This window comes from Crocodylus siamensis, chromosome 4, assembly GCF_052110815.1.
Source record: "Crocodylus siamensis isolate JL-2025a chromosome 4, ASM5211081v1, whole genome shotgun sequence".
NCBI lineage: Eukaryota > Metazoa > Chordata > Crocodylia > Crocodylidae > Crocodylus > Crocodylus siamensis.
Genome location: NC_143398.1, coordinates 165,203,733 through 165,231,041, shown reverse-complemented (window position 1 = coordinate 165,231,041; position 27,309 = coordinate 165,203,733). Strand labels below are relative to the sequence as shown.

The window sequence follows — 27,309 nt, the reverse complement described above, 5'->3', positions numbered from 1 at the left end:
TCCTTGGCTATTTGTACAGAGCCAAGTTAGTAAGGGCTGTAGAAGGCCCATCTCATGTGGTGAGCTGACCCAAACTCCAACACCACAGAGGAATGACACTGAGGCGTCCAAGGCAGATAGAAAGGTCCACCATGTAAGGGAGACCAACTGGAGAGTTTCCTGTGTTCCTTTTTTTTTTTTAATTATTATTGCTTTTGCTTGATAGGGCCGGGTCTGAGAGAAAGAGCCCCCTTCTCCCTTTCAGGACTGACTTACACAGTTGCGGGATGCTGCAGCCAGCGGTTCAAAGGCCTTGGGGCCAAAAGACTTACCTGAGTTCAGTTTTGTACTTTGTGTTGTCCCTCATTTCTCTTCATTTACAAAGCCTCCACAGAACAACCTTCTGTGCAGGCCAACTTGGCCAACATTTCCTTGGGTCCAGGCACAAGAAGACCACAGGCCTATAAGATCAAATGAAAATAGAAGAATGCCCATACGAAATCAGGGCATAATGACGCATTAACATCTGGATGATGCGAGGATGGGATGTAGGGGAGGTAAGAGCCCCAGACAAGAAGCAGATCCCGTGCAGCCAGGCCAACATGCATCAGGTTCAACCACCTCCTACCAAACAGACCTTCAGCAACAAGACGTGGCAGGAGAGAATTAGGTGACCTTTTGCTGAGTGATCAAACTGAAGGAATCCGCACCCTCACAGCCCAGTCTCGTTGGGTGCAGGGCTGCAGGGGCCTCCAGCCTTATTCTGTACTGTGCCAACAGGCAGCTCGTGTGCAGAGCAGACTCAATCAATTAAGTCTGCTCTGACACGCCAGATCTCCAGTGTATCAGAGCTGACAAATGTATGTGTATAAATGTTCCCTGAAAACTGAATCACAGCAAAGATTATAGCAGTATCTACATACCATTTAAAAAATACATTAATAATTTCATTAAGTTTGCTAGTCATGTGGAATGAGAAAGATATTACATTCTCTATTCAACTTTATTTTACTTGTAATTAGGATGTTAATAATATGAAAGTATTTCAGTATCCAAAAATAAATCAGAATACCTTAATTTTCTATATAAGATGTATCCTTCAAAGTGCAACATGGACTGAAAGGGTGTTTCACAGTGAAAATGGGTTTTCTTATCACAGCTAAAAGAAATACAAATTACCACATAGAAAATAAGATATACTTCATAGTTCAAGAAAAAGATCCAAGGTGAAAACATCCATAAGAATCTGTGTGAAGTGTGGGAAACACCACCGTTCTTCCACAGAAACTGTGGAAAAAGCTAAAATTAAAAAGCTCAACAACAGCAACAACAAAATATATTTTAATTTATTTTTAACATTTTTTTAACAAATAAAAATACCGTTTCACTTTTTGTTTTGTTAAGCTGCATTTGTACTTTTGAACCTGCTGGTCTGACTTCTTTATGCTCACTAAAACAGTCCTTTCAAACTAGGCCGTGGTAAAGCAATGCCATGAATCAACCTTAACTCTATATTGGGAAGGGCCTGAGAATCCTGTCTTTGTTGTGTTTGGACCGGGACAAATCTGTGTTGTTGTTGTCTAGCACCTGAAGAAGCAGGACGGCGAAGAGCAGCCAAGTCCAGAACACCTGCTCGATTCACGCTCCAGGAACTATTAGCATCTTCCTTGGGCTTTGCAGATGGAGGGCTTGCCATCATCATGAATTTCTGGTCCAATATAAGATTCACCAGATCTTTCCTGAACATTTTCCAGTTGTTTTGTTTTAGGAACTTCTGACAAAGCTCATCATCACTGAAAAGAACCAAAGATACTTAGCGGTGAAAGTCTGGCTCTACCAAAGTCACCCACTAACATTAGGAAGGCCAGTTTTTATCCTTAATTTCTAGTGGAATTAAGATGAAGTTGTATAAATTGAGGCCAACCACCTCAATTTTTGTTGAGTACCAGTCCACTGATTTATGGGTCAATTCTCTCCCCAGATACATTCATTCACTTACCTGGGGTATGTGGTCTTTATTTTGTGTAATTTCGTTATTGTTGTATCATCTGCTAACTCCTCAAACCTGTCTTTTTTCAACCGTATTATCTCAGCTCCTTGGCTAACCAAAACGAAGCATCGCTTATCTTGCATATATTCTGGTAAGAGATGCTGACTGATCCCCTAAGAGGAAAAGAAAACAAAGAACACTATCTGCACATCATTGAGTCTCTGTTGACTTCTATACACACATATCTGAATGCTGCTGTTCTTTGCATTGATGCAGAATAAGAGTTAAGTATGGTTTATGAGATATGATTTAGAAGGTTACCTTAGAGCAGGGCTGTCCGACTTCTAAGTAGCTGGGGGCCATATGCCCACAGGTTGCACCAGGACTAGCCATGGATCCCTCAGGTCATACTACATACATACTGCTGTACCATGTATGCTCCCTCCACTGCTGCACTTCATGAGCCATTGTCCGCTCCCTGCCCCCTGCTGCACTATGTGCCCTAATCTCCCCTGACTGTGCCATGCTATACTGCCCTGTCCCTGGGGCAAGAGCAGGTAGTAAAAGCTGGAGGAGGAATAGGGTCTCCAGAAACTCTAGCTGCTGTTGCAACCAAAGCAATGTGGGGGGTGTGGTGGCTGTGCAGGAGTCCAGGGCCTGTCATCTGGACAACCCTGCTTTAGAATGTGTCACTGTGGAAACTCCTTGCTGTAACTGATATTTTATAGCAAGAGATTTTATTACTTTTAAAACAGCCATACAAGCAAGCACAGGAAGGTTTCAGTTGCACAACACTGCAGCAGCCTAGACACCTGCTCCCTAGAGGAAATCCATCATGAAGAAGGGCAATCAGTATTAGTACTGCCTACACTCCTTTTTGATTTGTACCAGAGAGGGAGTACCTATAAAAGTTTGTAGTTGGACTCCCCATCAGAAAAGAATATTGAAGCAATACCCTAAATTAATGTATCTCTTTTTGCTTTTTTTTTGTACCCTCTATGGCTGTCTTAATGAACAGAACACAGCAACCCAGAATTGTGACTGAACAAAAACTTCTATTAGGTCTTTGGGCATCATCCCTCACTCTGCACTAAAAATACAATTTAATATGACAGGAATCTATTTCACATTATCTTTTATGTTAACTAATTATCCCATTGATCTGAGTTGGCTGGAATCAGCTTCTATGGCAAGGTGGGCAATCATTTTGGTTGGTAGCCCACTTTAGTTTTGGTGAGCTGTTGTGGGATGCATACATAAAATCTTTCAGAATTTTTACACATTACAAATAAAAAAAATCATATACTAAAAATCAAACATCTATGACAAGATATTTTAATCTTATTTCAAAAAATATTTGTGTCCTGATTTATGTTTTGAGTAGTGTATATAGAGGTGATTGCATAATAGCTCAAAATAAAATCTTACTCTTATATATTATGTGGGCAAGAGGAGGGAGTGAGGGTGTGGAGTGGGTGTGTGGCAGGATATGGGGAGGGCTGCCCACATGCTAGGTCTCAGAAGCTGCTAGGTGGGGGGCAGGGGGAAGCTCACTGGGCAGTGTGGTGCAGGTGTGTTTCGCCCCCCCCTCATTTGGGCCATGGCTGCCCGGGCAGTGCTCTGCATGGGGCTGAGCCTCACCTGCTCCCTCTCAGGGCAGCTTATGCTCACACCTGCCCTATACCTGCTGATGTCACTGCCCTGGCCCTAGCCCCAGCCACCATGCGCAGCTTCCTGATGGAGCTGCTCTCACTGCCACCATAGCTGCTTGGCTCCTCCTGCTGCCCCACTCCAGGTGTGGGGAAGCTGCAGTGAGGCAAACGGAGCTGAGCAGTACCTGCCCAGGTGGCTGCATCAGCTGCTGGAGTAGCCTCAATGGAAGTTGTGCATGCTGGCCGGGGCCAGGGCAGTGCTATCAGCAGGCATGGGCATGAGGCAGGTGTGGGTGGGAGCATGGCACAGGCTGCCTCAGGTGGGAGCGGGCAGGGCACAGCCTCATAAGGAGTGCCATGAGGGCAGCCATGGGCTAGGTACAATCAATTGGTTGGCCAGATCCTGCCCAGAAGCCATATTCTGCCCACCCCTATTCTATGGCTTGGATACAGGGAGGATTGTTTTGTGATCCACAGACTTGGAGACTATATAATTCTTCTGGGAAAATGCTCCCTTCACCAGGCACAGAATTTGCACAGAACAAAGCATTTAATGTCCTCTCCTCTGCAGAGGAATTCTCTATTATAAAACTGACTACTCAATACATGGACCATAGGGTATGGAAAGCTGATTTACATAAGTTCTCCATCTCAGAACACTCTGAGGTACGAGGATATGATGCCTCTTGGTTTTTCTGGGACGCTGAAGATTTGTCGCTTGCCACATAGAATTCAAGTTTGTTAAAGTAACCTTTCTCTCTAAATGTACGCACCAAGAATTCTCCCGCATGGACTTCATCCACTCTTGTATAAACTGCTGCAGCAAGAGCTGTGGGTAGTTCTCCATGCGGTGTGAGAATGGTTAGCTTCTTTCGTATAAGCCCCAATACTTCATTCTGAACAACTTCTCTCTCACCTTCATCCCCAATGAAGCTGTTGTCAAATCTACAAAGCCTTTAAAAATGTTAGAAATTTGAACCCATCTTTTCAGGCATTTATTGTGACACCATATCAAGCAATATAACTATTGTTTGTATCAAACAAAATATTAGAAGTTCTACACTTTTGTTATGTGTATTCAAACCTAATAGCCTCTTCTCTACCCTCATTCTCCTTGATTTCTCTGTCACAAGTGGAAGTTCCCATCTCCTTTAGCACTTTTGGCCTCCTCTCCTATTTTTCCTTTCCCTGTCTGATCTCCCACAGGTTCTGAAGGCTCTTCTTCATCTAGGCCAGTGTTTCTCAACCCATGGGTCATAATCCAAAAGTGGGTTGGAAGAATTTTTTAAAGGGTCGCAAACAAACTTTAAAAAAGGATCAACAAAATGGATTTTCCTTTTAAGGAATAAAATGTGGGAAACCATGGCTTTTCCCTTGCAGGCTGTCAGAGTTCCAGCCTGCAACAGGCTACCTGGGGCCGCCCATGCCCCACACACAGGGGGGCTAGGGCCTGGGGGCAGGGGGGCAGGAGTGAGGGGTGCTGGGTCAGGACTGACCAATGTTTACAAATGGGTCCTGGTACAAAAAAGTTTGAGAACCACTGATTTAGACTTCCCCCTTGGGTGACACTCCTTCATGCACATAACTTTAATTAGGGGTGTACTGATAAAGATTTTCTTGGCTGATATTGATGGCTGATTATTAACCAGCCATATTGGCCGATATTGATCTGATAGCCAACTTACAGGAATGCGGCTGGGCAGCTTGGAGAGCAGCATTCAGCCAGTAAGTCTGTTGGGGGAAGGGGTTTTGGAGGAAGGGTGATGGAGGCCCCCATGGTGAGAGAGTGAGTGGGGCAGGGGCAGGCACTGTCCATCCAGGGGGGTGAATGCAACCCTGGGGCCAGGACGAAGCATACCTGAAATTGAGCTTAATAGCTACTTTGCTATACTTATCCCTGCCCCCCGACTTCTGTCGTTGTCAATATCATCACAATTATTCTTTCTTTCTCTTCTTCTCTCTTCTTAGCCCTACATATATATCTTATTATTAACTCTTTTTTTGTATATACGTCCTTACATTACAGAAAATAAAGGGAGTTAATGTCTTTCTGTAAAAGTTGCAATGCTGGGTCCAGATCTTATTTAATTTTACACCATTGCCATTCCATGGTTTTCAGTAGAATTGTTCCAGCAGAACTGGTAGAACTGGTCAAAAAAGCTGAACTGGTCAAAAAATAAAAATCTAATTTTGTGATAAAACTTGAAATGTTCTTTACTTTAATTTGGAAGCATAAAAAATGCACTCCTTTTACTGAAACATCATTAAAATATTCTGATATTTTTATTGTAAACCTTATTTTTTGTTTCTGTAAAAAAAGTTTAATAATGTTTAGATAAAAATTTCACAAATCACAGGAGGATTCCAAAAACGAAAAATGTATACCACCCTCAATTATTCACAAAAAAAATGTTTATGACAAGGCTGGCTTTGAAAATACTTGAAAAAAAATAAAAAAATAATTACTATTTATCAGATAAGGAACAGACTTACTACCATAGTTTCTTTCATACAACAGGCCCTGGAACATAATAAGCACCTTGTTTCTGAAAGGCAGAATAAAGGGGGAAAAAAGATTTTCCCAGAGCTATGGCTGCCTAGAAGAGGGACAGGCCCTAATCTTCACCTCATTCACCCTCCCTTTCCTGTTTCACTAATACTGAAACCCTACCTGCTGCTGAAGACTGGTCTTCATGGGTGGATCTAAGAATTTGAAAAGAGCTAAAGAGTCTCCAAGGCTCTAAAATAGGAGAAAAGTCTGGGAATAGCTATCAGACAACAATACTGGCCTTAAAAAGATTAGCTTAAATAGTGGAACATCAAGACCATTAAAAAGGAGAGCGAACTGTTAACATCTCTGGAGTAAAGAACAGTGACACATTAAGGCAATTAGGTGTATGCTATATGTGAAAAAACATAGTATATCTCAGAAACACTTTGTAAAAAATAAAAATGTCTTTATAGAAATATCAGCCATAAAATGAAAGCATGGGACAGTTACTTCTAATGTCCTAGATCAGCAAGATATGAAGGAACCCGTATTTCGTTCTACCTGTTTCTGTCATCTCTCTTTCGTTTCTCCAGCTTTCTGTTTATATTTTCATGTTTCCCATTTATAAAATGGATAGGTTTTTTAAAACATTCTTCTCTGTGGTGTTTCAAAGGCAGGATATACAGAGATTTCAGATTACTCATGTCTTGTACAGGAAAGGATTTCCACATAAAATCATTGAATTTTTTTCTTCCTGTGGCACCTGCAGAGAAAGGAAGTTAAATCTCCTTTGTAAGTAGAGAGCTAAATTAGCCTACTAAAAGATCAGCCCTGTAAATGAATTCATCTACACAGACTTTTACACTTGACTGGAGCTCTGTAGAAGTCAAGGGGACATGATGTGAGCATAAACATTTACATGGGCATCCTTTGCAGGACTAATTAATCATTACAAGCTAATTATTTTAATGACTACTAGACCCTCTCATAAAGGTAATTCTCAGACACTTAGTGGACAATTAAATCTGCATGAATTTTCCAGTATCCCAAGAATGAAACAAGGTGTGACTATAAAAAAATCTCTTTCCTCAAAAAAATAGATTTGGGGACAGAATGCTGAAAAAAGAGGACTTTGACCATTTGTGTGGTGTACCCATGAGTTTCCACACTGAGCACAGGACTGAGGTGAAGTTTATCTTTGAATGCTTCTAGGGCTAAACATTCTTGCTGTTGAGTGTGGCAGGGCACCTTTGGTGCCTGCCACTTTTTAAGAGGCTTGAACAGGCTATGGAGCAGCCAGCAGGTTGGGTGTGGTTTAACGAGACAGTCATGTGACTGCAAGAGGGCTCCTGGATTGGAGGATGGGGCCGGGCCACTTCAGTATAAAACCAGGCCCTCAGAGCTAAGTGGGCAGTTGCAGTAGGGATGGCACTGGAGTAACATTGCCCAGCCAGCAATCTGCTGCTCCCAGAACATCTGGAGGTCAAGGATAGGAACTATGGGGATGGCGGGGGTTCCTGATCTTGGGGAATGACCTACAGCTACACCCTGCTAGGGCTGGATGATGTGGTGGGGCTGCCTGTGGCAGGATGGTCCCCAGGAAATGCCACATCAGTGCCTTCCTAGTGAAAAATGAGTATGGGGTACTGTATAGCCTCAGCCCCCACCATCTGGTGGGTTACCCTGGAGAGGGGACAGGAAAAGAGTTCAGGCATGTCATTAGGCTTGAGATCTAAGAGGCATAGGGCCTAGAGCCCCAGTGAGGGGCCAGAGTAGTGGGCCCAGGGCATTGGCAACACATAGCGGGTGCACACAGGTACACATGCACCCCCTGAGAAACGTGGCACCAATGCTGCTGGTGGGACCTGCAGGCAGTAGCTGCTCACCCCTCCCCCGCTTCACCACTGATGAGATCTGCGGGTGGTCGCTGATTGCCGCTGGCCACCGCCAACACTGCTGGTGGCATCCGTGGCTGATCACTGACTGCTGGTTGGCATTCACCCCCCTCCCCCCCTCCCCCACCGCTGACACCACTGTGGTCGCCTGTGGGAGCTCCCTGCTTGCCACCGCCATGCCCCCACCACCACTGCTGCTGCCTGCAGGCAGTTGCTGTGCCCCACCAGCCTCTGGGGGCATGCATCATTCATGGCCCAGGGAGAGGGCAATGTGAGAAAGCAGTAGACTCAAGTGAGTAGGCTGTGTAGAGAAAGGTCCACATGGGTGGGCCTGAAGGACTGTGTGTGGGCCATGTAGAGTAGGGTCTGCATTGGTGGGCCTGAAGGAGTGCTCATAGGCTGGGCCTTAGAGATTGAGTGAGTTGTGTCTGGAGGGGCCTGAGAAGGCAGACGCATATGAAAGGAAGAGGGCTAGCTGCTCAAGAACCTAGCCAGGAAACCCTTGACTGGTCAATGCTGGGGCCAGGACCAGAACAGTTAAAGGGCAAGGGACAGCCAGAGGCCTGGAGTTCCAACTGGTCTAGAGGCAGGACCAGGGCCTCCAAGGCCAAAGGTCCCAGAGGAGGCCACTGCCGAGAGGAAAAGGGGTCTAGGGAGTTTGCAACCCGGAATGAAGGTGGCTATTAGACTGTCTGAGGAGAAGGGATCCAGGTGGGGTCCAAACTTCATAGAGTGAGGTCCACTGTGGGGTGAAGCCATTTAGTGATGCCATCTGCAAGGTATGGGACATGGTATAAGGGGAGGTTGAGAGCAGAGTATTATACCCTTGGCATCAGGCATTAAATGGGCAGCCTCCTGCTTTATAAACCACTTCTCTGAGTTACATCAAAGGCGTGGCAGGAAAGGCAGGTGGGTGGACTGCCCTAGACAGGTGGGCTGGCCAACAGTTAGAATACCCGCATGACAGCCCCCTGTCACACTGAGTTTTAACTGGTTTGTGTTACATACACCAGCTGGTGATGATTCCTTCTACCTTTAAAATCTATTAGGTTATAAATATATATATATATAGATGAGAAAACAACAGGAAGTTCTGATTCACTAACTACTAAACAACAGAATGGTAGCATGAGAACTTCCCAGATTATATGTTGCTAGAGATCAATATACCATACCCGTCTCCGTTGTGGAATGAGGATTGTATTTGGGAAGATCCATTTGCTGACAGATCCACTTGTGATAGGATGGGCAAGCAGTGAGATCAACCAGATGTAAAACTTCACATGTTCCCTAATAAAGAGCAAGGCATAAGAAATTTTAACACTGGCACTACCTCTATTGTGGGGCATACCTTTGGACATGTCATTACATCACCTGTAATACAGAGATGATGATATTTCAGTTGAAAATGTTTCAAGATCTATGTATGAAAAATGCTGTATCACAGGGGTCGGCAACATTTTTGGACAGGGTGACAAAAACACCCACAACCTTGACCTGTAAGCAGTTGGCGTGCCAGGAGCAGATGGCGGGGAATCTACAAGGGGTCCAATCCTTGTGGCAGGGCAGCTCCAGCTCCTTCCCTGAGATGCACGTTCCAAGCAAAATGTCTTTGTGTGCCACACTCTGGCATGCGTACTGTGTGTTGCCTACTCCTGCTATAACAAATAGTATGTAGCATTACATCCACAGTTTATTAACTTCCAGTAATTATATTATTGTACTACCTGTACTGTAAGTTATCCAGGCAAGAGTAACAAATCTGTTCTAAATCAATGAGGAATCAATCCTACAACTCTGAGTCAAATGTATAATTTCATTGGAGAAAGAGAGGTGACTTTTGTGAATAGAGTACTTGCTTGCAAAAGATTCATAAAATTGTGAGTTTTTCCATCAACCTGAGTGGGCTTTCAATAGATCCTTTATACCAGAGTTTCTCAACCAGCGTGCTGCGAGATCCTTTTAAGGGTCGCACAGAGTATCACTCATTAGTAGCACTATGGTGTGCTAAAGCTTACACATGATTCACAACCTAAATCCAGAGATTTCAAATAGGGATCCATTCAAATAGAAAAATATTCTGACCTGTTGTGGCCTGAGGTCTCTACAACAGAAGTGTAGGCTGTAGATATGGTCAGTGACTGACAGACCACACTGACTAGTGCAGACTACAGCCCTAGCAAAGGCCCAAGTTATGAATGATACATACTTAAACTGGTATACACTCAACAGTCAATAAGCTTGCATTCAAATCACAATAGCCTGCGAAAGTAAAATAAAAATCTGTTTATTCAGCCTTTAATATTAGATTAACCCAAAAATTAATAACTGCATTTTGAAAAGGTGTGTAACAAATAGCTAACAACCAATGTTTTGTTTCATTAACCTGTTGTACACTATAATTGGTCTATTCAGCAAAGCAGAAGAAACAAAACATGGCAAGTAGCATTCCCAGATGGTGACGGAAAGAGACAAAAAGTCTTCCCTCCCATAACTCTACTCTTTTCAAGACCACAGATCCCAGCTAATTGGCATCATCCAAGACCACAGGAAAACTAGTTCAGTACAGGCCAAAGTTTCAGTTAAACAAATTTGAATAATGCCAGTCAGAATATTTATTTAGGTAACCCACATAAAAATATTGGGTGGAAACAGGGAATCTTTGGGAAGATCTCTGCAAAGTCAAAACAACCTTCTGCCAGCCTGCATGCCAGCTCCTTCCTCTTGAGTCTCCCCCAGCCAGATAAAAATCTGTATTGTGCTGTTGCATAGAAATAGGCATAGAAACAAGGGTTTATGCTTATGGATTGAGTTATAATGAATAAAAAGTCGGGTTATAGACCTGTATCTTGACTCTTTGTCTGACTTGGGTGGTAGCAATGCTTTACCTGCTAAAAGGAAATGAAAAATCATTGAAAAAATGTGATTGTATCTTAACTTGGTTCACAAAAAGAGTAATCAGTAAGAAAATTGTAACTGTTCCTGAATTCTGAGTCTAAGCTTGCAAAAAAGTCCTAATCAGAGATATGCTGTAGTCTTGTCTCTGGAAAGACCATTTACCTCATTTTTGTTAACAAATTTTGTTACCTCATTTTTGGTAACAGAAGAATTGCTCACTATTTTTTCTGTAGTCAAAAAAATGAATGAAAATGAAGAGCTGGCACTTTCCAAGGGGTGCTTTTGAGTCTAACAAGCAATACCCTGAATCTAAAAAAGATTGAGAACCACTGCTTCATACCATAAATGCTAAGCAACAAAAAAGTGAATTGGGACAGTTGGGTCTTAGAAAGTCCTCTCAGCATATTTAACATATAATTTTTTGTTGCCAGAAAACAACCCTGAAAATAAACCATTAATTCAAACCTCAACCATCTCAAAACAGTTCATTTATGTAAAGACTACAATTATACCAATTATTCTGTCTTGTTTTGGATTTTCACAGGATGACCAAGCAAAAAAATATCACTGCTATATCATTATGCTCCATTTAATTTTCTTGGCATCTTTTTGAGTTGGTGTCTCAGTTAGTGCAATACTGTTGTTATATATTTTAGCAAATCCAAAAGAAAGCTAGGCACCTCTCAGAAATATGTTATTGACTCAAATCTGTGGTCTAATGGGCTTTCTACAAACTTTTATATGCGACTCAACAAAGGTCAAAATGACAAGAACAGAAACGTAAATAGGAAAAAAGAAGGGTTAGAATAAACTGATTGCATTGCTTCTTCATTCCTTCGGGTTTTCAGTACCTTTGGCAAGATGGCAGAAATTATTTGATTTAAATTAAAATTTCATAAAACCCCTTATTTTTTTTAAGTTTCGCCTGTAGTACTATGCACACACATACATCATGCCAGCATAACCCATCTAGACATCTAGATGACCATAAGAGTAATGAAAGTTTGTGGAGTATTTAGTGAGATTATAAGCAAATATAATGTCTGCTTTCTTAAGAAGCAAGGGTGCTTTTTAAAATTAAATAAGTTTCTGACTGCCTACCTAGCTCAGACATTTCTGCTGTAGCCCATATTCCAATAGCAAGTTGTTAACTATTTAATGTGAACAAATGGTCTCATGAAAGCAATAAGAATGAATCCAAAGGAAAGGGATACGACCAGGAATAAGGAAGAAATCTGTGGTAGCAGAGTTGTTTTTTCCCCATAATACCTCCTGATAACTACTGTTAACATTTGTTTAGCACTAAAAATGAACTAGGTGCTGTACAGAGCATATCAGGGGTATACTTCTTGCTCTGAAGAGATTATGAGTTAAATTCTGATTGCTGTATTCATGTTGTCTAGTAATTGGCTCAGCACAAAAGCAAAGCCCTTATGCAAAGACAAGACAAAAGCTGTCTATTTGAAGAAGCCATTCATTTCCCTGTTGTATCTGTCATAACCTATAGTCAATATTTTTTTCTGCTGGCCTGAGATGAACATTAGGTCTTTCAGTACTGGAATAATCTCTGAGGGATCATACCTTTGTAATGAATATTATGCTGGTTGACTCCACAATGTCCCTAACAATCACTTGTCCAGCATGAAACTTCTCTGCTCTGCAGTGATTAGCTATTTTCTCTACTGAGTACTCAGGCCATGTTCGAAAGAGATCTAAACCTCTGAAAAGGAAATATATGCAGATAATTTTTCATATGACCACTGTATCCTATCAAGAGAACTACTTTCACTGAGGAAAATGTGTTCTATTTGCTGTTGTAACTGATAGGAGAAAGCAGCATTAGTGGCTTTGGTTTACTGGCTTAGACTTTAGTTTTACTGGCTTAAGTCTTGGTTCTGTAAGTTACACTAGGCAGACAGACTCCTGAACATGCTTGAAACTAACTAAATTAAAGTCAGTAAATTAACTAGGGCCCCATCTACACATTATACTTAAGGCATGGTTAACCAATTGTGACCGAGCTACATAGTCAATTAATTAATGGTATGATGAAACAAGGAATAAGCTACAAACTTATGCCACAAAAATGGGGAATAACTTTGTGGCTTGTTCTTATTATGCCATTAATTGAATGTGTGGCCATCTGATGGGGCTCCCAGCCATAGAGGAGTACCATCCACTGCAAGTCCTGCAGCTGATGGGGCTCACAGCAGGACCAGTGTTTTCTGTTGGAGTCCATGTGGAACGCTGGCCCTGTTGCAAACCTCTTCAGCTGATGGGGCTCACAACAGGGCCAGTGCTTGGAACCCATGTGGATCACTCACCCCACTGTGAGCCTCATGAGGTGACAGGGCTCGCAGTGGGGGCAGTGCATTGAATGCTGGTCCTGCTGCAAGCCCCATCAGTTGATGAGGCTCGCAGCAGTGGCAGTGCATGGAATGCTGCCCCCACTGTGAGCCCATCAGCTGTGGGCCTTGCAGCAGTGGGAGCCAGTGCAGGGGAAGACCAGGATCATGATCCTGGGCTTTGCCTACACTGGCAATAAGGTGTGACTGGATCTGATGCTCAATCCCACAATCACACCTCCTGCTATTCACAAGTAGCACAGTAAGAGGTGTGACTGTGTGGATTGTCTGTCAGATCCTATCACCTAAACACCTGCAGGAGCCCTAGGATTGTGATCCTTAAAAGTGATATCCTTTTAAGGGGGCCAGAGGGTGCCACACAATATTAGCACTGTTAGATATGCAAACACCTACACAGAATTCACAAGATAAATCCAGATATTTCAAATAGGAATCCATAGTGTCAAAAACTTTCTGGCTTGTTATAGTCTTCATGAGCAATTTGCAACAGAAGAATTGCTCTTTTATTTTTCTGCAGTCCAAAATGAGTGAAAGCTAAGAGCTGACATTTTCCAAGGGGTGTCTTGAATCTCATGAGAGTTGTCTTGAGTCTAAAAAGATTGAGAACCACTGCCTTGGAGTGTTCTAAAATTGCATATAGAGTGGATGTCAGGAGGATAATGTACATTAGAAAAGAATAAAAGCAAACTCATCCTTACATTGATAAAAAACTACAGACTTAATGTTCTATGAGAACATTCACTGTAATTCTCAAGTGTTTTTTTTCCCTGTTTCTTTCTAGGTATGATGAAAAACTTGCATGTTACAATATTTCTTCCTACCACTGTATTATTATGAGTGGGTGTAGTCACTACCATTTTTAGATATCCATAAGAAGCCATTAAAATCTTTTATACACCCAGGCCACACCCAAAGTACTTGACATTAGGTGTGCGCAAAACAGGCCATATTCAATTCAGATTCAGCCCAAACTGGGGACAGTGATTTGATTAGTTGATTTGGATCACTGTCCTGATTCGATTTGGCTGAATCTGAATCTGGAGATTCGATGTCGATTCGGAGAATCAGTGATTCGGCCATAGACACAGCTTTAAATGTTTTTTCTACATACCTTGAGGTACCAGGCGTGGCTTGTGAACGCTGCGATGGTGGAGCAGGTGGAATGTTCCACTGGAGCACAGGGGGTCCCCTGCATGCTCGGTGGTGGAAGTACTTCCGGTCGACTTCCGTGTCTGCCGCCAAGCCCACAGGGGATCCCCCGCCGCTCCCACCCACCTTGGCAATCAGCCATGGGGGGACCCTGGGTGCCCCCCTAGACCCAGGAGGCACCATTCGCTGAGCTGGGGGGGCGAGAGGGGTCCTTCACGTGCTCTGCAGCAGACCCAGAAGTCGACTGAAAGTGCTTCTAGTCCACTTCTGGGTCCACCACTGAGTGTGCTGGGGACCCCCCACACAAACTCCAATGGGTCGCTCCATCCGCCCCAGCATCTCAGCATTCACAGGCCACTTTGTACCTTGAGGTATGCAGAAAAAACATTTAAACCTATGTCTATGTCTGAATCATCAAATCGATTCAAAGTGTTCCAATTTGATTTGGAGAGATTCCAGGGTCTCCCGATTCGATTCAGATTTGGAGATTCAGTTGCTGAATCGATCCAAATCTCCACCGAATCGAATCAGCAACTGAAGCTTCGTACAGCCCCACTTGGCAGTCTCACAAAACAAAGGCACATGGTAAAGCACACTTTATTCTTCCTGTGTTCACATATAAAGGATTTATTAGTGTCAATTTCTCTTCTTAATGAAAACACCCCACAATGCCTACATTTTTGATGACACTTGGGGCAAAAAGGGGAGAGAATATACAGTACCACGTCAGATTAAATTGTAGAAGTGTTATCACCTACAGAAAGTATGCATTAAACCTGCATCACCTTAAAAGAGGTATGATATTTCATCTTCAGTGAAAGCAGGACAATACTGTATGTAACAATATACCTTACCATCTAGGCACTTAGTGGTGAACCTAGAATAAAAATACTGTACTTGAACAGTCAAATCATTAAGCAAGTAATAAAAATGCAGTGGCAGAGCCAGATACAAGTTATCTCATTGAAAGTAATTACTTGAAAAAGGTGTAACGATACTGTAATTCTTTCTGAAGCTCTTCATCTAGTCTATTAGCAAAGAAGTCTTCTTTATCTACCACCAGCAGTTCAGTTTCTTCTATGCAGACAACCGTAGCGACTCTCCTTGTTCCCTTTAAAAGAGCAATCTCCTTTCATACAGAGAAGAAAGATGAACTGAGTTAGTATTAGCAATTGATCTTCCACTGTTACACTCCAAATGCTGACTTGGAAGATTTGAAGTCTATCTTATTTTGTATCCTGTCACCAACAGTAGCCAACAATAGACCTTCAGAAGAAGGTACAAGAAACCCTATAAAGGGCAGTTGAAAGATACCTTGTCTTCAGTGAAAATTTCTCCCTACTCCTCCATAGTTTAAATATCATAAGCCCAGAAACTTGAGGATTTATACACCTTCCGAAATGCTCAACTATTTATTTTGCCATTTAATAACTTTTCCTATGTCTCAACTGATGGGAGTTATACTAAAAACACTACTTACTCCAAATGCAGCACCCTTCCGAAGCAAAGTTGGATCTCCATCCAGAAAGGCACTGTTACCATCCTCATCCTCAGTAACAGCAACAGTACCAAAATAGATGAAGTAAAAAGTGTTTCCATAGTGCCCCTTCTTGATGATGACTCTTCTGCGTCCAAAGCTGGAAAACAGGAATGCAGCTTCTATTCCCTCCCAGCAGTAATGAGCCTGAACTAGAACCTCTTCTAATCAGACTCCCTATCCATTACTAATTATTGATCTCGGATCTCTCAAAAAGGTGCTGAACTGCGCTGAACTGAAGCACCAAATCGGGGTGCTCCCAGAAACGTGTGAAAGGTCAGTTTAGAACTTCAGAACACTATTTTCTATCCACAGAATGGTATTGACTGAAAAGTATTTTGCTTGAGCATAAACAATCAGGGATATACTTATTTGTCTTGGTCAAAAAGAGATTGCTCAAAAAGTTATTGGCATTTGCTTCTGAGACTTGCGTTTTGTTCTCATTTCCAGTTATTTACTTGGCAAGGACAGAAGGCAGCCTTGCAAAACTAGCAGAGTCAGAATCTAAGGAGTGTCTCAGCTTATTCAACAGTAATAACTGCCAGCAAAGCAGAGTCAAAATTAGTTCATATATGGTCCTGTTAGGCTGGGATATGTGACTGGGAGAGAGGAGATAATACTGAAGTGGGAAAAATGGAATGCTTTCTAGAGCTGAGAGAGAAAAATACACCTCCATCTCCAGACTTTTAATAGAAACAAAAGGTCATGTGATCTTGTATTTCAGTCAAGCAATGAAATAAAGCCACCATAACACAGAAAAGTTTAAGACATTGGAAGAAAACTTAGTATCTTACAATGAAACAAGAATGATGGGTGAAGATGAAAAGTGAAAGATGCAGCACTGATATAGTAGTAGAGATTTATTATAAGCCACCAGAGTCAGGAAGAGAAGGTAAATGAGGCACTCTTTAAGCAGGTGACAAATCTATCCAAAAGCTATGGGATGGTACTGATAGGAAACTTCAATTTTCCATACATCTGCTAGAAGAACAATGCAGCCACGGCCGTCCCTAGGGGGGTACGAATTGGTGCGACTGCCCTGGGCTCCATGCTTTGGGGGCCCCACAGAGCCGAGTGGAGTGGCACAGTGACTCCGTGCCACTGCTGGCTTCACATCCGGCTGCTCGGCACCCCCCCCGCACTTCCCTTGCTGCCAAATCTGCTGCTGAATCCAGTGCATCCAGTCACTTGCCACCCCACTCCGCTCCCACTGCCTAATCTGCCGCCGGCTTCCTCACATCCAGGGGCAGGGTCCTGCACAGGCTGATTTGTCCCGGGCCCCGCACCCTGCTCAAATCATCTCTGAATGCAGCCAAACCTAAAATGTCAAGCCATGTCCTAAATTGTGTGGAGGACAACTTCCTGTTCCAGAAGGTGGAGGATTACAACTCGGTTATCATCTAGGGAATCCTGTTCTAACCAAAAGGGAAGAACTGGTGGAGGGTGTTAGGGTGATGGGCAACTTGGGAGAAAATGATCACAATATGATAGAATTCCAGATCCTGAGATAGGGAAAGCACGAGGTCAGCAAAATTAGGGCGTTAGATTTCAAAAAGGCAGATTTCATCCGACTCAAGGAGTTAATAAGCATGGTGCCATGGAAAGATAGACTGAAAGATAAAGGCAGGAGAGCTGGGAGCTTCTAATGGGCACAGTACTGGAAGCCCAACAAGAAACTGTCCCCACACAATAAAAGCACAAGAAGAACAGCAAGAGACCAATGTGGCTGTACAAGGAGCTTTTAGGATTTCACAAATGCAAAAGGAAAGCATACAGGCAATGGAAGAATGGGCAGATCACCAAGGAAGCATACCAGGAAATAGCAAGAACCTTTAGGGACACAATAGGAAGGCAAAGATAAAAACTGAGCTGCCCCTGGCAAAGGCGGTTAAGGACAAGAAGAGGAGGCTCTGTAGTATGTTGGCCAGAAAAGAAGGACTAAGGCAGCTGTGAGTCCTTTGTTAACAAGCCTAACAGAAGAAGCTAAGAAGGTGGAGCTATTCAACAACTATGTTGCCTCAGTCTTCATAACAATATTAAGCTGAGGCCAGAAACCTAATAAGGGTTATCTGGATAAGGAAGGGAGCAAGTTGAGGGAGGAGATAACAAAAGAGATAGCCAGAGAGCTTTTGATAGCTCTGAATGAATTCGAGTCAGCAGGACTTGATGCCAGGGTACTGAAGGAACTGGCACAGGAGATCTTGGAACCCTTGGCTTCCAAGGCCTGTCTCCCTTGGCTTCATTTTCATGAAGTCATGGGAGACAGTCCAGGTGCCAGAGGACTGGAAAAGGGCCAACATAGAGCCCTTCTTTAAAAAAAGGCAAAAAGGAGGAGCTGGGGAACTACAGACTGGTTAGCCTCACCTTAATATGAGCGAAGTTACCAGAGCATATCATAAGGAAGGACATTTGCAAACATCTTAAGGAGGAAAGGCTGATCACAAACAGCCAGCATGGATCTATGAAAAAACAAATCATGTCAAACAAACTTGATCTCCTTCTTTGACAAAGTAACTATTTGGGTGGATGAAGGGAATGCTGTGGATATAATATATCTGGACTTCAGCAAGGCTTTTGATAAAGTCACCCACAACCTTCTCATAAACAAATTGGAGAAATGTGGGGTAGACAAAACTATTATAAGGTGGCTAGGTAACTGGCTCAATAGCTGCAAACAAAAGGTAAGTATTAACAGGTCCATGTCAGAATGGCAGGAGCTTTTAACCAGGGGTCTGTCCTGGGCCCAGTGCTGTCCAATGTGTTTATTAATGATTTGGATGTTGGCAGATAAAGCTTCTTGAGCAAGTCTGCAGATGACATGAAATTGGGAAGGATTGTGAACACACTGGAGGATGTGAGTGCAATTCAGAAGGATCTCAACAGATTGGACAGCTGGGCTAGAGCTAACAGGATGATGTTCAATATGGACAAATGTGTTACACCTTGGGAAGAATAATCAAAAACACAAATGAAAAAATGAGTGACACCTGGTTGCACAGCAGCACTACGGAAAAGGAGTCTTGGTAGAACACAGACTCAATCTAAGTCTGCAGTGTGATGCAGCTGCACAAATAGAAAACGTGGTTTTGGAACACATCAGTAGAAGCATTAGGTGCAAGACATGGGAGGTGAGAGTGCCTTTCTACTTGGCACTGGTTAGGTCTCATTTGAAGTAGTGTGTGCAGTTCTAGGCTACCCATTTTTTAAAAGATGTGGAGAAACTAGAGAGGGTCCAGAGGCAGGCAACAGAGATGATAAAGGGCTTAGAAAGCAAATCATATGAGCAGAGGCTGAAAGAGTTAGGTATGTTCAGCTTATGAAAAATGTGCTTAGGAGGGGACATGATAGCGGTCTTTAAATACCTGAAAGGCTGCCATAAAGAAAAGGGAAATCACCTTTTCTTTTCTGCTGCAGAGAGGAGGAAATGGATCAATGGCTTGAAGTTGCAGTAAAGTAAGTTTAGATTGGATATCAGGAAACACTTCTTCACGGTTAAACTAGTAAGGCAGTGGAATAGACTACCTAGGGAAGTTGTGGACTCTCCATCACTGGAGGTGGTCTAGAAGAGGTTAGACTGGGGATGATCCAGGCATTATTATACTTGTGTTCTACTATGGGTATTTCCCATGCTTCTAGGCTTTGCTGGTTGCCCCTGCCCATTCTTTCTGCTACCTGTGTCAGGGTATTTTTAAGTCTCCCTCAAAGGCTTTGGGTGTTGACTACAGCCAAGGCTGGGGATTTTGACTGAGGTATGCCAGTGCTAATGCTGGGACCAAAGCTAGAGGTTCCTGTTTGGATGATCTTGCCCTTCTGCTTAGGGTCCTGTACAGTTTTGGGTCCTGTATTTCAAGAAAGATTTGGCCTATTGGAAAGAGTTCAGAGGACAGCAACAACAATTAGAAGTTTAGAAAACATGATGTCAGGTGGTAGGTTGGAAGAACTGGATTTATTTAGTTTGGAGAAGATAAGATTTTTCTTCTTTTAAACAGCCTTCCTATATATAAAAAAAGATTCTTATAAAGAGATTGTTATAATGATCAACTATTCTTTGGGTCTACAGGGAATAGGACAAGTAATACTGGGCTTTAATTTCAACACAGGACATGTAGGTTAGAATATTCTAACCATGAGTGGGGTTAAGTAGGGAAACAGATTACCCGAGAATGGGTCGGCAATGTTTCGCTTCTCTGCTGCAGGACAAAAATCTCTGCTCTTTAGAGAGCTGCCTGCACTTTCCCTCACTGCAGATACTTGGCACTTCTTCAGCAAGCGTAACTGTAGGCAGGAGATAGTAAGGGTGGGCTTTGGAGGAGAGTGCTGTTATGAGGAATGATGACTTGGCACAACTCTGTGCCAGTTAATTCCTTGTGCCACCACAGACCAGCTCAGACCTTCCTGGATCTAAACTCTTTGTGAGCCAGATTCAGCCCAGAAGCCATAGGTTGCCAACCCCTGACCTAGAAAGTTTGTGGAATCTCCATCATTATATGCTTTTAAGTGAAAGTTGAAGAAATAATGGGATAGTTTAGAGAGGGATGTTCCAGCCTTGAGGAGAAAATTGCACTAAATGAACTGCTGATGTCCCTTCCAGAACTAGTTTTCTATGGTTCTATAACTACATTTATATCCAATGTAAACTCCTAATATGATTTTTTAGTTGAGATTTCAAGTCTCCAAGGAGACTTTGATACCTAATTCTTATTAATTTTAATGGAAATTGAATATCTAAATCCTTTAGTCTGTTTGAAAAATGTCAAGCTTTGGGATGGCTCTAGGCTTTAAGAGATATAACAGTATGTCATTATACATACAGAACAAATTAGATGACTGCATGTTCTTGCTGTCATTTATCGTACTCATTTACAGTCATTAGATGCCTAATAGACTGAAAATAAATAGAGAGATAACAATGTAGGGTTTTTTCCCTAAATTTAGGCTAAGATTCATATAATTTTTAATTTTGGAATATTGAGTTCTAAAAGTCAGCTTTAAACATTATTACCCATCCTTGAAAGAATATTTACCATTCAAAGCGAATCACCTTAGCCAGAAGATGCTGTAGATTTGGGCTATAATTTCGGTAGCTTTCAAGCAACTGCAAGCAGTTTTGTAACAGTTTAATTTCCTTCTCAGTCCTCCATTCTGGTTTCTTCTTCGTTATCTGGATTGCTCTGAGAGGAAGGTGATCCTGAGAAAGCATCCAACACATTAACTAATGGACCCTCAAATGAAACAAAGCCAAAAAGGAAACATCTGCATGCTCCAGAAGACTAATCAGAGTCATCTTCCAGAGATGTAAAGGAAATAATTCCAAACAGGTTTTTTTCTCTCTTTCATTTTAGCTTCAAAGAAAGGAATTTGTGCAAAATGGTTAAAACTTAAGTTTGTTTGATAATGCCCACATTAGTTTGCTTTTTAAAACAATTCTGAAATAAAACATTGGGTGCTCAGTTGCATGCCAGTGGATCTATTATTAGGCAAGTTTGCTGCTAATAAGATGAGTCATTACTGCTCAGGTTTTCAATGTCAAAATGGCTCAAAAGCTTTTTTTTGAAAAAGTGAAGTAAAATTAAGTAAAAAAAGAAAGCTTTCTTAAAAATGTCAAAAGCATTTAGTGTTACTTATGCCCAGTGAAGAAGGCCTACCTTTTCCATAATGGAGTCTCTAATACTTCAACTGCTTATTCCCATGACTCCAGCTCCCCCTACATATGCACGATAGAGTCTGCGGACTCCATGCTTAATACTGTCACTGTTGTAATCTCTAGGTTCATACAGCCTGAGAACACTGCAGGCCAAGTTTTCAGAAAGGGCCTGACACCAGCCTAATGATGAAAAGCAGAGTTCCACACATCATTCCTGAAACAGTGAAAGAACAGCATGTGGAGCAAGCCAGAGCAAGGAACCTGCGAAGCTGGCATCCTCCTTGGTAGCATGCACTAGATTAAGGCTATTTCTTCAGTGCTATGCAAGAGAAGGCCTGCAACACAATGTCAAAACTTGTCTATAGCTTGTACAGGGCCCACAGTGAGGAAGCTAAAATCCTTTGCTTTCCTTTCACAGTGCTCTGCAAAGAATCCAATTTCTCTGAGGTTTTTTCAGCACTTGGGACTTGGCCATCCATGGTCAGAACCAAGTTATCAGCACCAGTGTTTGCATTAATTGAACCATCCTCCTTTTTCCATGCAGGTGCTTTAGGCCAAACAAAAAAAAGTCTGTGTATATGAAATCTTCTTGGAAGAAAATATATGATTAAAAAGTTTGTGCTTCTGTCACATGTCTTAATTTATAGATTAAACAGAGGAAAAGGGAAATGCTCTCATGTGAAATAAGTGACAAAGCAAGGGATCTGGAATGAGTTATACAGTGGTTTTGTTGGAAACCCCAGTTCCAATGCCTGCCTTGGAGACGGCCTTAAAACATTTTAAGGACTGGCACAGTAGATGGAAAGAGACTTGGCTCAAAGCAAAAAAGAAGGGCAATCAGACCTTTCTGATCTTGAACTCATTGTAGTTGAAGGACAGTTTGGTACACTTCTCGCCCTGAATTAAAAAAAAAGAGAGAGGAAAGAAAAGACAAAAAAAGAATTGGTTGAATTAGAAATGTCATAGAGTTAGCAGATAGGGACATTTCAACATGGCATTTTTTAACAATAATGTTAATTTTCAGTTCTTTAAAACACACACACACGCGTACACACCCACATACACTCAAATAAAAGTCTTCATTCACTTCAGTGAGCAATAAACACACTATTCATGTTATAAAACTATGTTACCTAGTACAAGACCAGAGATTCTACTGGGCTACAGGGACCTCCAACTCCATTTGGGAATAGCTGTGAACTGAGCATTGGTAAGTCATTACATTTAAGGTAACTGCTTATAGCACCTAGGTAACAGGCACACTTAAAACCGTGCACAAAGCCAACTAATAATTGATACTATTATAATGAAGGAGAGGCCTGCTTTATGTAAAAAAAATTCCTTACTTCCACACCAAAGGTCTGGCATGCTTCAGTAGTCATGTAAATGAACTGAAATTCTTTGAATCTTCTCAGTCCCTGCCAGAAGATTTTGCACACCCTGGTCTTGATCATGATGTCCAATGTAACCTTGTACAAACTCTTAAAAGTACAAGCACAGGAAATAATGAAGTCTAATGTAAGAATTCTAATATTATAAAAGCCTAAGTCTGTCGGTCTGTAACGCTTTATTCGCAAATGGCCAATCAGAGTGTGAACAAGCGTTCGAATAGGAGCACTGCCATGACAGTCTGGACACAGGGAATGGAGGGGGGGCAAGGCCAGCCCCCCCTGCCCTGCTCCCTACAGGTGGCAAGAATGGAGCGGGGGGAAGGGGGGCGGTGAGACCTTGGGAGCTAGCCTCACCTCCCCCCCTTACTCCTTATAGGTGGCGGCAGTGCGGGGGGGAGCAACACCTTCTCCCCGCCCCACCTCTCCGTCAGCGGGCCTGCTCCTCCTGTTCCCCCTGCCGCCGCTGGGCTGGCCCAGGCCTGCTGCTTCCCCCACTGCAGCGGGCTGGCTTCTCCCTACCCTTGGGCCCCTGCCTCCTGTGCATTAGGCCCAGATCCACTCCTTCCCTCCCCTCCCCTCCCCCCGGCGCTGTGGCATGGAGGCGGGGAGCAGACCTGGACCCCAAGCAGCAAGGGGTAAAGGGGGAGTGGGTCCGGACAGTGGGGGAGGGGCAGAGGGCTCTGTCCCATGCTCCCCACCCCTTATTCCTGACGGGCAATTGGCTAGTAATCATTTATGTTTATAATGACTGGCAGCAGCATCTTATGGATGATACACCAGATTGAGAGTTTGGACATCTAGGTTCTAGTCCTTGGTTTTGCCATTCATTGACTTTGAGTCTTTGGACAAGTCACCTTCCTTCTCTAGGCCTGTTTCCCCCCCCCTCCCCCCACCTTTGTCTGTCATAGCTTTTTAGATGGTAAGTAACATAGAACAGACTTTCTCATGGTGTATACAGTACAATGTGGCCCTGATCTCCATAGGAGCCACTAAATATTGAACTCATTAATCTTTAATTTAAGAACATAACAGACATTCCAGCTCATTAATATTTTAGTGATATGAATAACTGTACAATTGCTGCTGATCTGCAAGATAAAGAACCCACAGGTGCCTTTGGAAGCACAAAGACCAGAAAGTTTTTATGGTCCACTATTGACAGATTTTTACTCAGGCACCTCAAAGTACCTCAAACGTAATTAATTATTATGCAATCACAATGTTACTATGAGATTGTTTTTCTTCAAGCTATGTCATTCTTGATCAGAAAAAGGTTCCAGGAAAAGAAGGTGGTTAAATGGCTTACTGTATGTAACATGTTGCTTGGCATTGGTAGGGAATGACAGTTATGTTCTATTAGCAATCAGTAAGACTCAGGGATGAATGTCAAGATGCCATTAATATATAAGCAGGTTACAAACCTTAGAGTGGGGCAAAATCTTGCTCTGCTTATGTTACTACTATTATAACAAACAGAAGGGGAAGTGCAAGTGTTAAACATTTTAAGTTGCTGGTTGAATAGGGATCTGGAGAACTCTGCATTTTCAGAGTATTAACCAATCACCTAACCTTACTGAAACAAAGCACACTACGGCATCTTTACTGAAAACAGAAAAAGGTCATTCCAGGAGAAAAAAAGATACATTAGTCCACAGGCTGAATGGCTGCCTCAACCCACATGTACTTTTACACTAGATCAGTGATTCTCAATCTTTTTAGACTTGAGAAATCCTTTGGAAAATATCAGCTCCTAGCTTTCACTCATTTTTTGACTACACAAAAAAATAGAGCAATTCTCCTGTTGCAAAGAATTCAGAAAGGCCACAGCAGGTCAACATGTTTTTAGCATTATGGATTTCCATTTGAAATCTTTGGGTTTATTTTGTGGGTCACGTTTGCACATGTAACATGTATATTAGAGGGCTATACCCTATACAGGAGGGATCGTGTTGACAAAAGGGGCAGGGGTGTAGCTCTCTATGTGAAGGAAAGCTACATGTCCCTGCAAGCTGATGTTGGCGACCGGCATGGACAGCTAGAGACCCTCTGGGTAAAAATTTGTGGGGAATTCGGCACAGGGGACACAACGGTGGGAGTCTACTACAGACCTCCCACTCAAAGTCCCGAGCTTGACCAGGAGTTCTCCCGGGAACCGACTGAGGCCGCTTGCTCTAGGACCTTGGTTGTCATGGGTGACTTCAATTACCCGGACATCTCATGGGAAGATCACTCAGCTAAATCTGAGCGGCCGCAAAGCTTTCTCTCGTGTGTGGATGACCTCTACCTGACCCAAGAAGTCTATGGGCCAACGAGAGGCAAAGCGCTGCTCGACCTGGTACTGGCTATGGGGGACGACCTAATCGGCGACCTAGTGATCGATGGGAAGCTGGGTGAGAGCGACCACGAGCTGATCACCTTCACCATCTGCCGTAAAGCTAGCAAGTCAGTCAGCAACACAGAAGTCCTTGACTTCAGAAAAGCTGACTTTGACAAGCTCAAGAGGCTAGTCGGTCAGGCCCTCAGGGACCGTGACCCCAGGGAGAGGGGAGTTCAAGAAGAGTGGTTGCTTCTCAAGGAAGCGATCCTCAGTGCACAAGCTAAATCTATTCCAACACGGAGGAAAGGCAGCAAGAAGGCACAGCAGCCCCCCTGGCTCTCCAGAGACCTAGCGGACCTACTGTGGCTAAAAAGGAAAGCCTACAAAGGATGGAGGATGGGATTCACCTCCAAGGAGGATTACTCTGCGCTGGTCCGGTCCTGCAGGGAGCAAACCAGGAAAGCCAAGGCTGCAACTGAACTCCAACTAGCTTCAAACATCAAGGACAACAAAAAGTCCTTTTTCAGATATGTGGGGAGCCGGAGGAAAAGCAAGGGCAACGTTGGACCCCTGCTAAACCAGATGGGGCAACTGACAACTGACGCCCAGGAAAAAGCCAACCTATTAAATAGGTACTTTGCATCAGTCTTTCATCAGTCACACGGGATGCCCATGCCTGCTATGGGACAGGGAAATCTGGGTGAGGGGAATCCCCTACCCTCCATCAATGCTGACCTCGTGAAGGAACACCTTGAGAAGCTGGATACCTTCAAGTCAGCTGGCCCTGACAGTCTGCACCCCAAGGTACTCAAGGAGCTGGCAAGCGTCATAGCCCAGCCCCTGGCACAGATCTTTGAAAACTCCTGGCGCTCTGGTGTAGTGCCAGAAGACTGGAAGAAGGCCAATGTGGTGCCGATCTTCAAGAAAGGGAGGAGAGTGGATCCGGCTAACTACAGGCCCATTAGCCTGACTTCTATCCTGGGGAAGATCTTAGAAAAGTTTATTAAGGAGGCCATCCTTGAGGGACTGGCCCAGGCTAACATCCTAAGGGATAGCCAGCATGGGTTTGTTACGGGTAGGTCTTGTTTGACCAATCTCATTTCCTTCTATGACCAGGTGACCTATCACCTGGACAAGGGAGAAGAGATTGATGTCATATATCTTGACTTCAAAAAAGCTTTTGATCTGGTATCTCATGATCACCTCTTGGCCAAACTGCCCAGTTGTGGTCTTGGCTCCACCACGATCCACTGGCTGGGAAACTGGCTCCGTGGTCAGACCCAGAGGGTTGTGATTGATGGCAGTCACTCATTGTGGTGCCCTGTAACCAGTGGGGTCCCTCACGGCTCTGTCCTGGGACCCATACTGTTCAACATCTTCATTAACGATGTGGACATTGGAGTTAGGAGTGGACTGGCCAAGTTTGCCGATGACACCAAACTTTGGGGCAAAGCATCCACGCCAGAAGATAGGCGGGTGATCCAGGCTGACCTGGACAAGCTCAGCAAATGGGCAGACGAGAACCTCATGGTGTTTAACACCGAAAAATGCAAGGTTCTCCACCTTGGGAGGAAAAACCTGCAGCACCCTTATAGGCTTGGCAGTGCTACGTTGGTTAGCACTACAGAAGAAAAAGACTTGGGGGTCATCATTGACCACAAGATGAACATGAGCCTCCAATGCGATGCTATGGCTAGTAAAATGACCAAAATGCTGGCGTGCATCCATAGATGCTTCTAGATCAAATCCCGGGACGTCATTCTCCCCTTGTACTCGGCCTTGGTGAGGCCGCAGCTGGAGTACTGCGTCCAGTTTTGGGCTCCACAATTCAAAAAGGATGTGGAGAAGCTTGAGAGAGTCCAGAGGAGAGCCATGCGCATGATCAGAGGTCAGGAAAACAGATCTTACGATGACAGGCTGAGAGCCATGGGGCTCTTTAGCCTGGAAAAGCGCAGGCTCAGGGGTGATCTGATGGCCACCTATAAGTTTATCAGGGGTGA

The 27,309-nt window shown here is 43.4% G+C and overlaps 1 protein-coding gene across 1 annotated transcript; it reads right to left on the bottom strand.

Annotated features, from left to right (window-relative positions):
• Nucleotides 1–1,429: 1,429 nt before the first annotated feature.
• Nucleotides 1,430–24,310, bottom strand: CNBD2 (cyclic nucleotide binding domain containing 2). The gene is made up of 12 exons (XM_090041678.1): nucleotides 24,299–24,310; nucleotides 22,948–23,082; nucleotides 22,445–22,498; nucleotides 20,982–21,145; nucleotides 15,901–16,057; nucleotides 15,398–15,549; nucleotides 12,487–12,625; nucleotides 9,183–9,297; nucleotides 6,674–6,875; nucleotides 4,395–4,566; nucleotides 1,979–2,142; nucleotides 1,430–1,772 (listed from the first exon to the last, which is right to left on the bottom strand). Exons 1-12 carry the CDS (start codon nucleotides 24,308–24,310, stop codon nucleotides 1,430–1,432), a joined length of 1,809 nt encoding a protein of 602 aa, XP_089897804.1.
• Nucleotides 24,311–27,309: the final 2,999 nt, after the last annotated feature.

Bases quoted from the DNA above. Each gene is read 5' to 3' on its own strand.
- CNBD2 (XM_090041678.1), bottom strand. The intron at 2,143-4,394 runs GTGCGTACATTT...TTTTCCTCTTAG, and splicing joins TCCATGCGGGAGAATTCTTG to GGGATCAGTCAGCATCTCTT. The intron at 1,773-1,978 runs GTAAGTGAATGA...GGTTCTTTTCAG, and splicing joins ATAAAGACCACATACCCCAG to TGATGATGAGCTTTGTCAGA.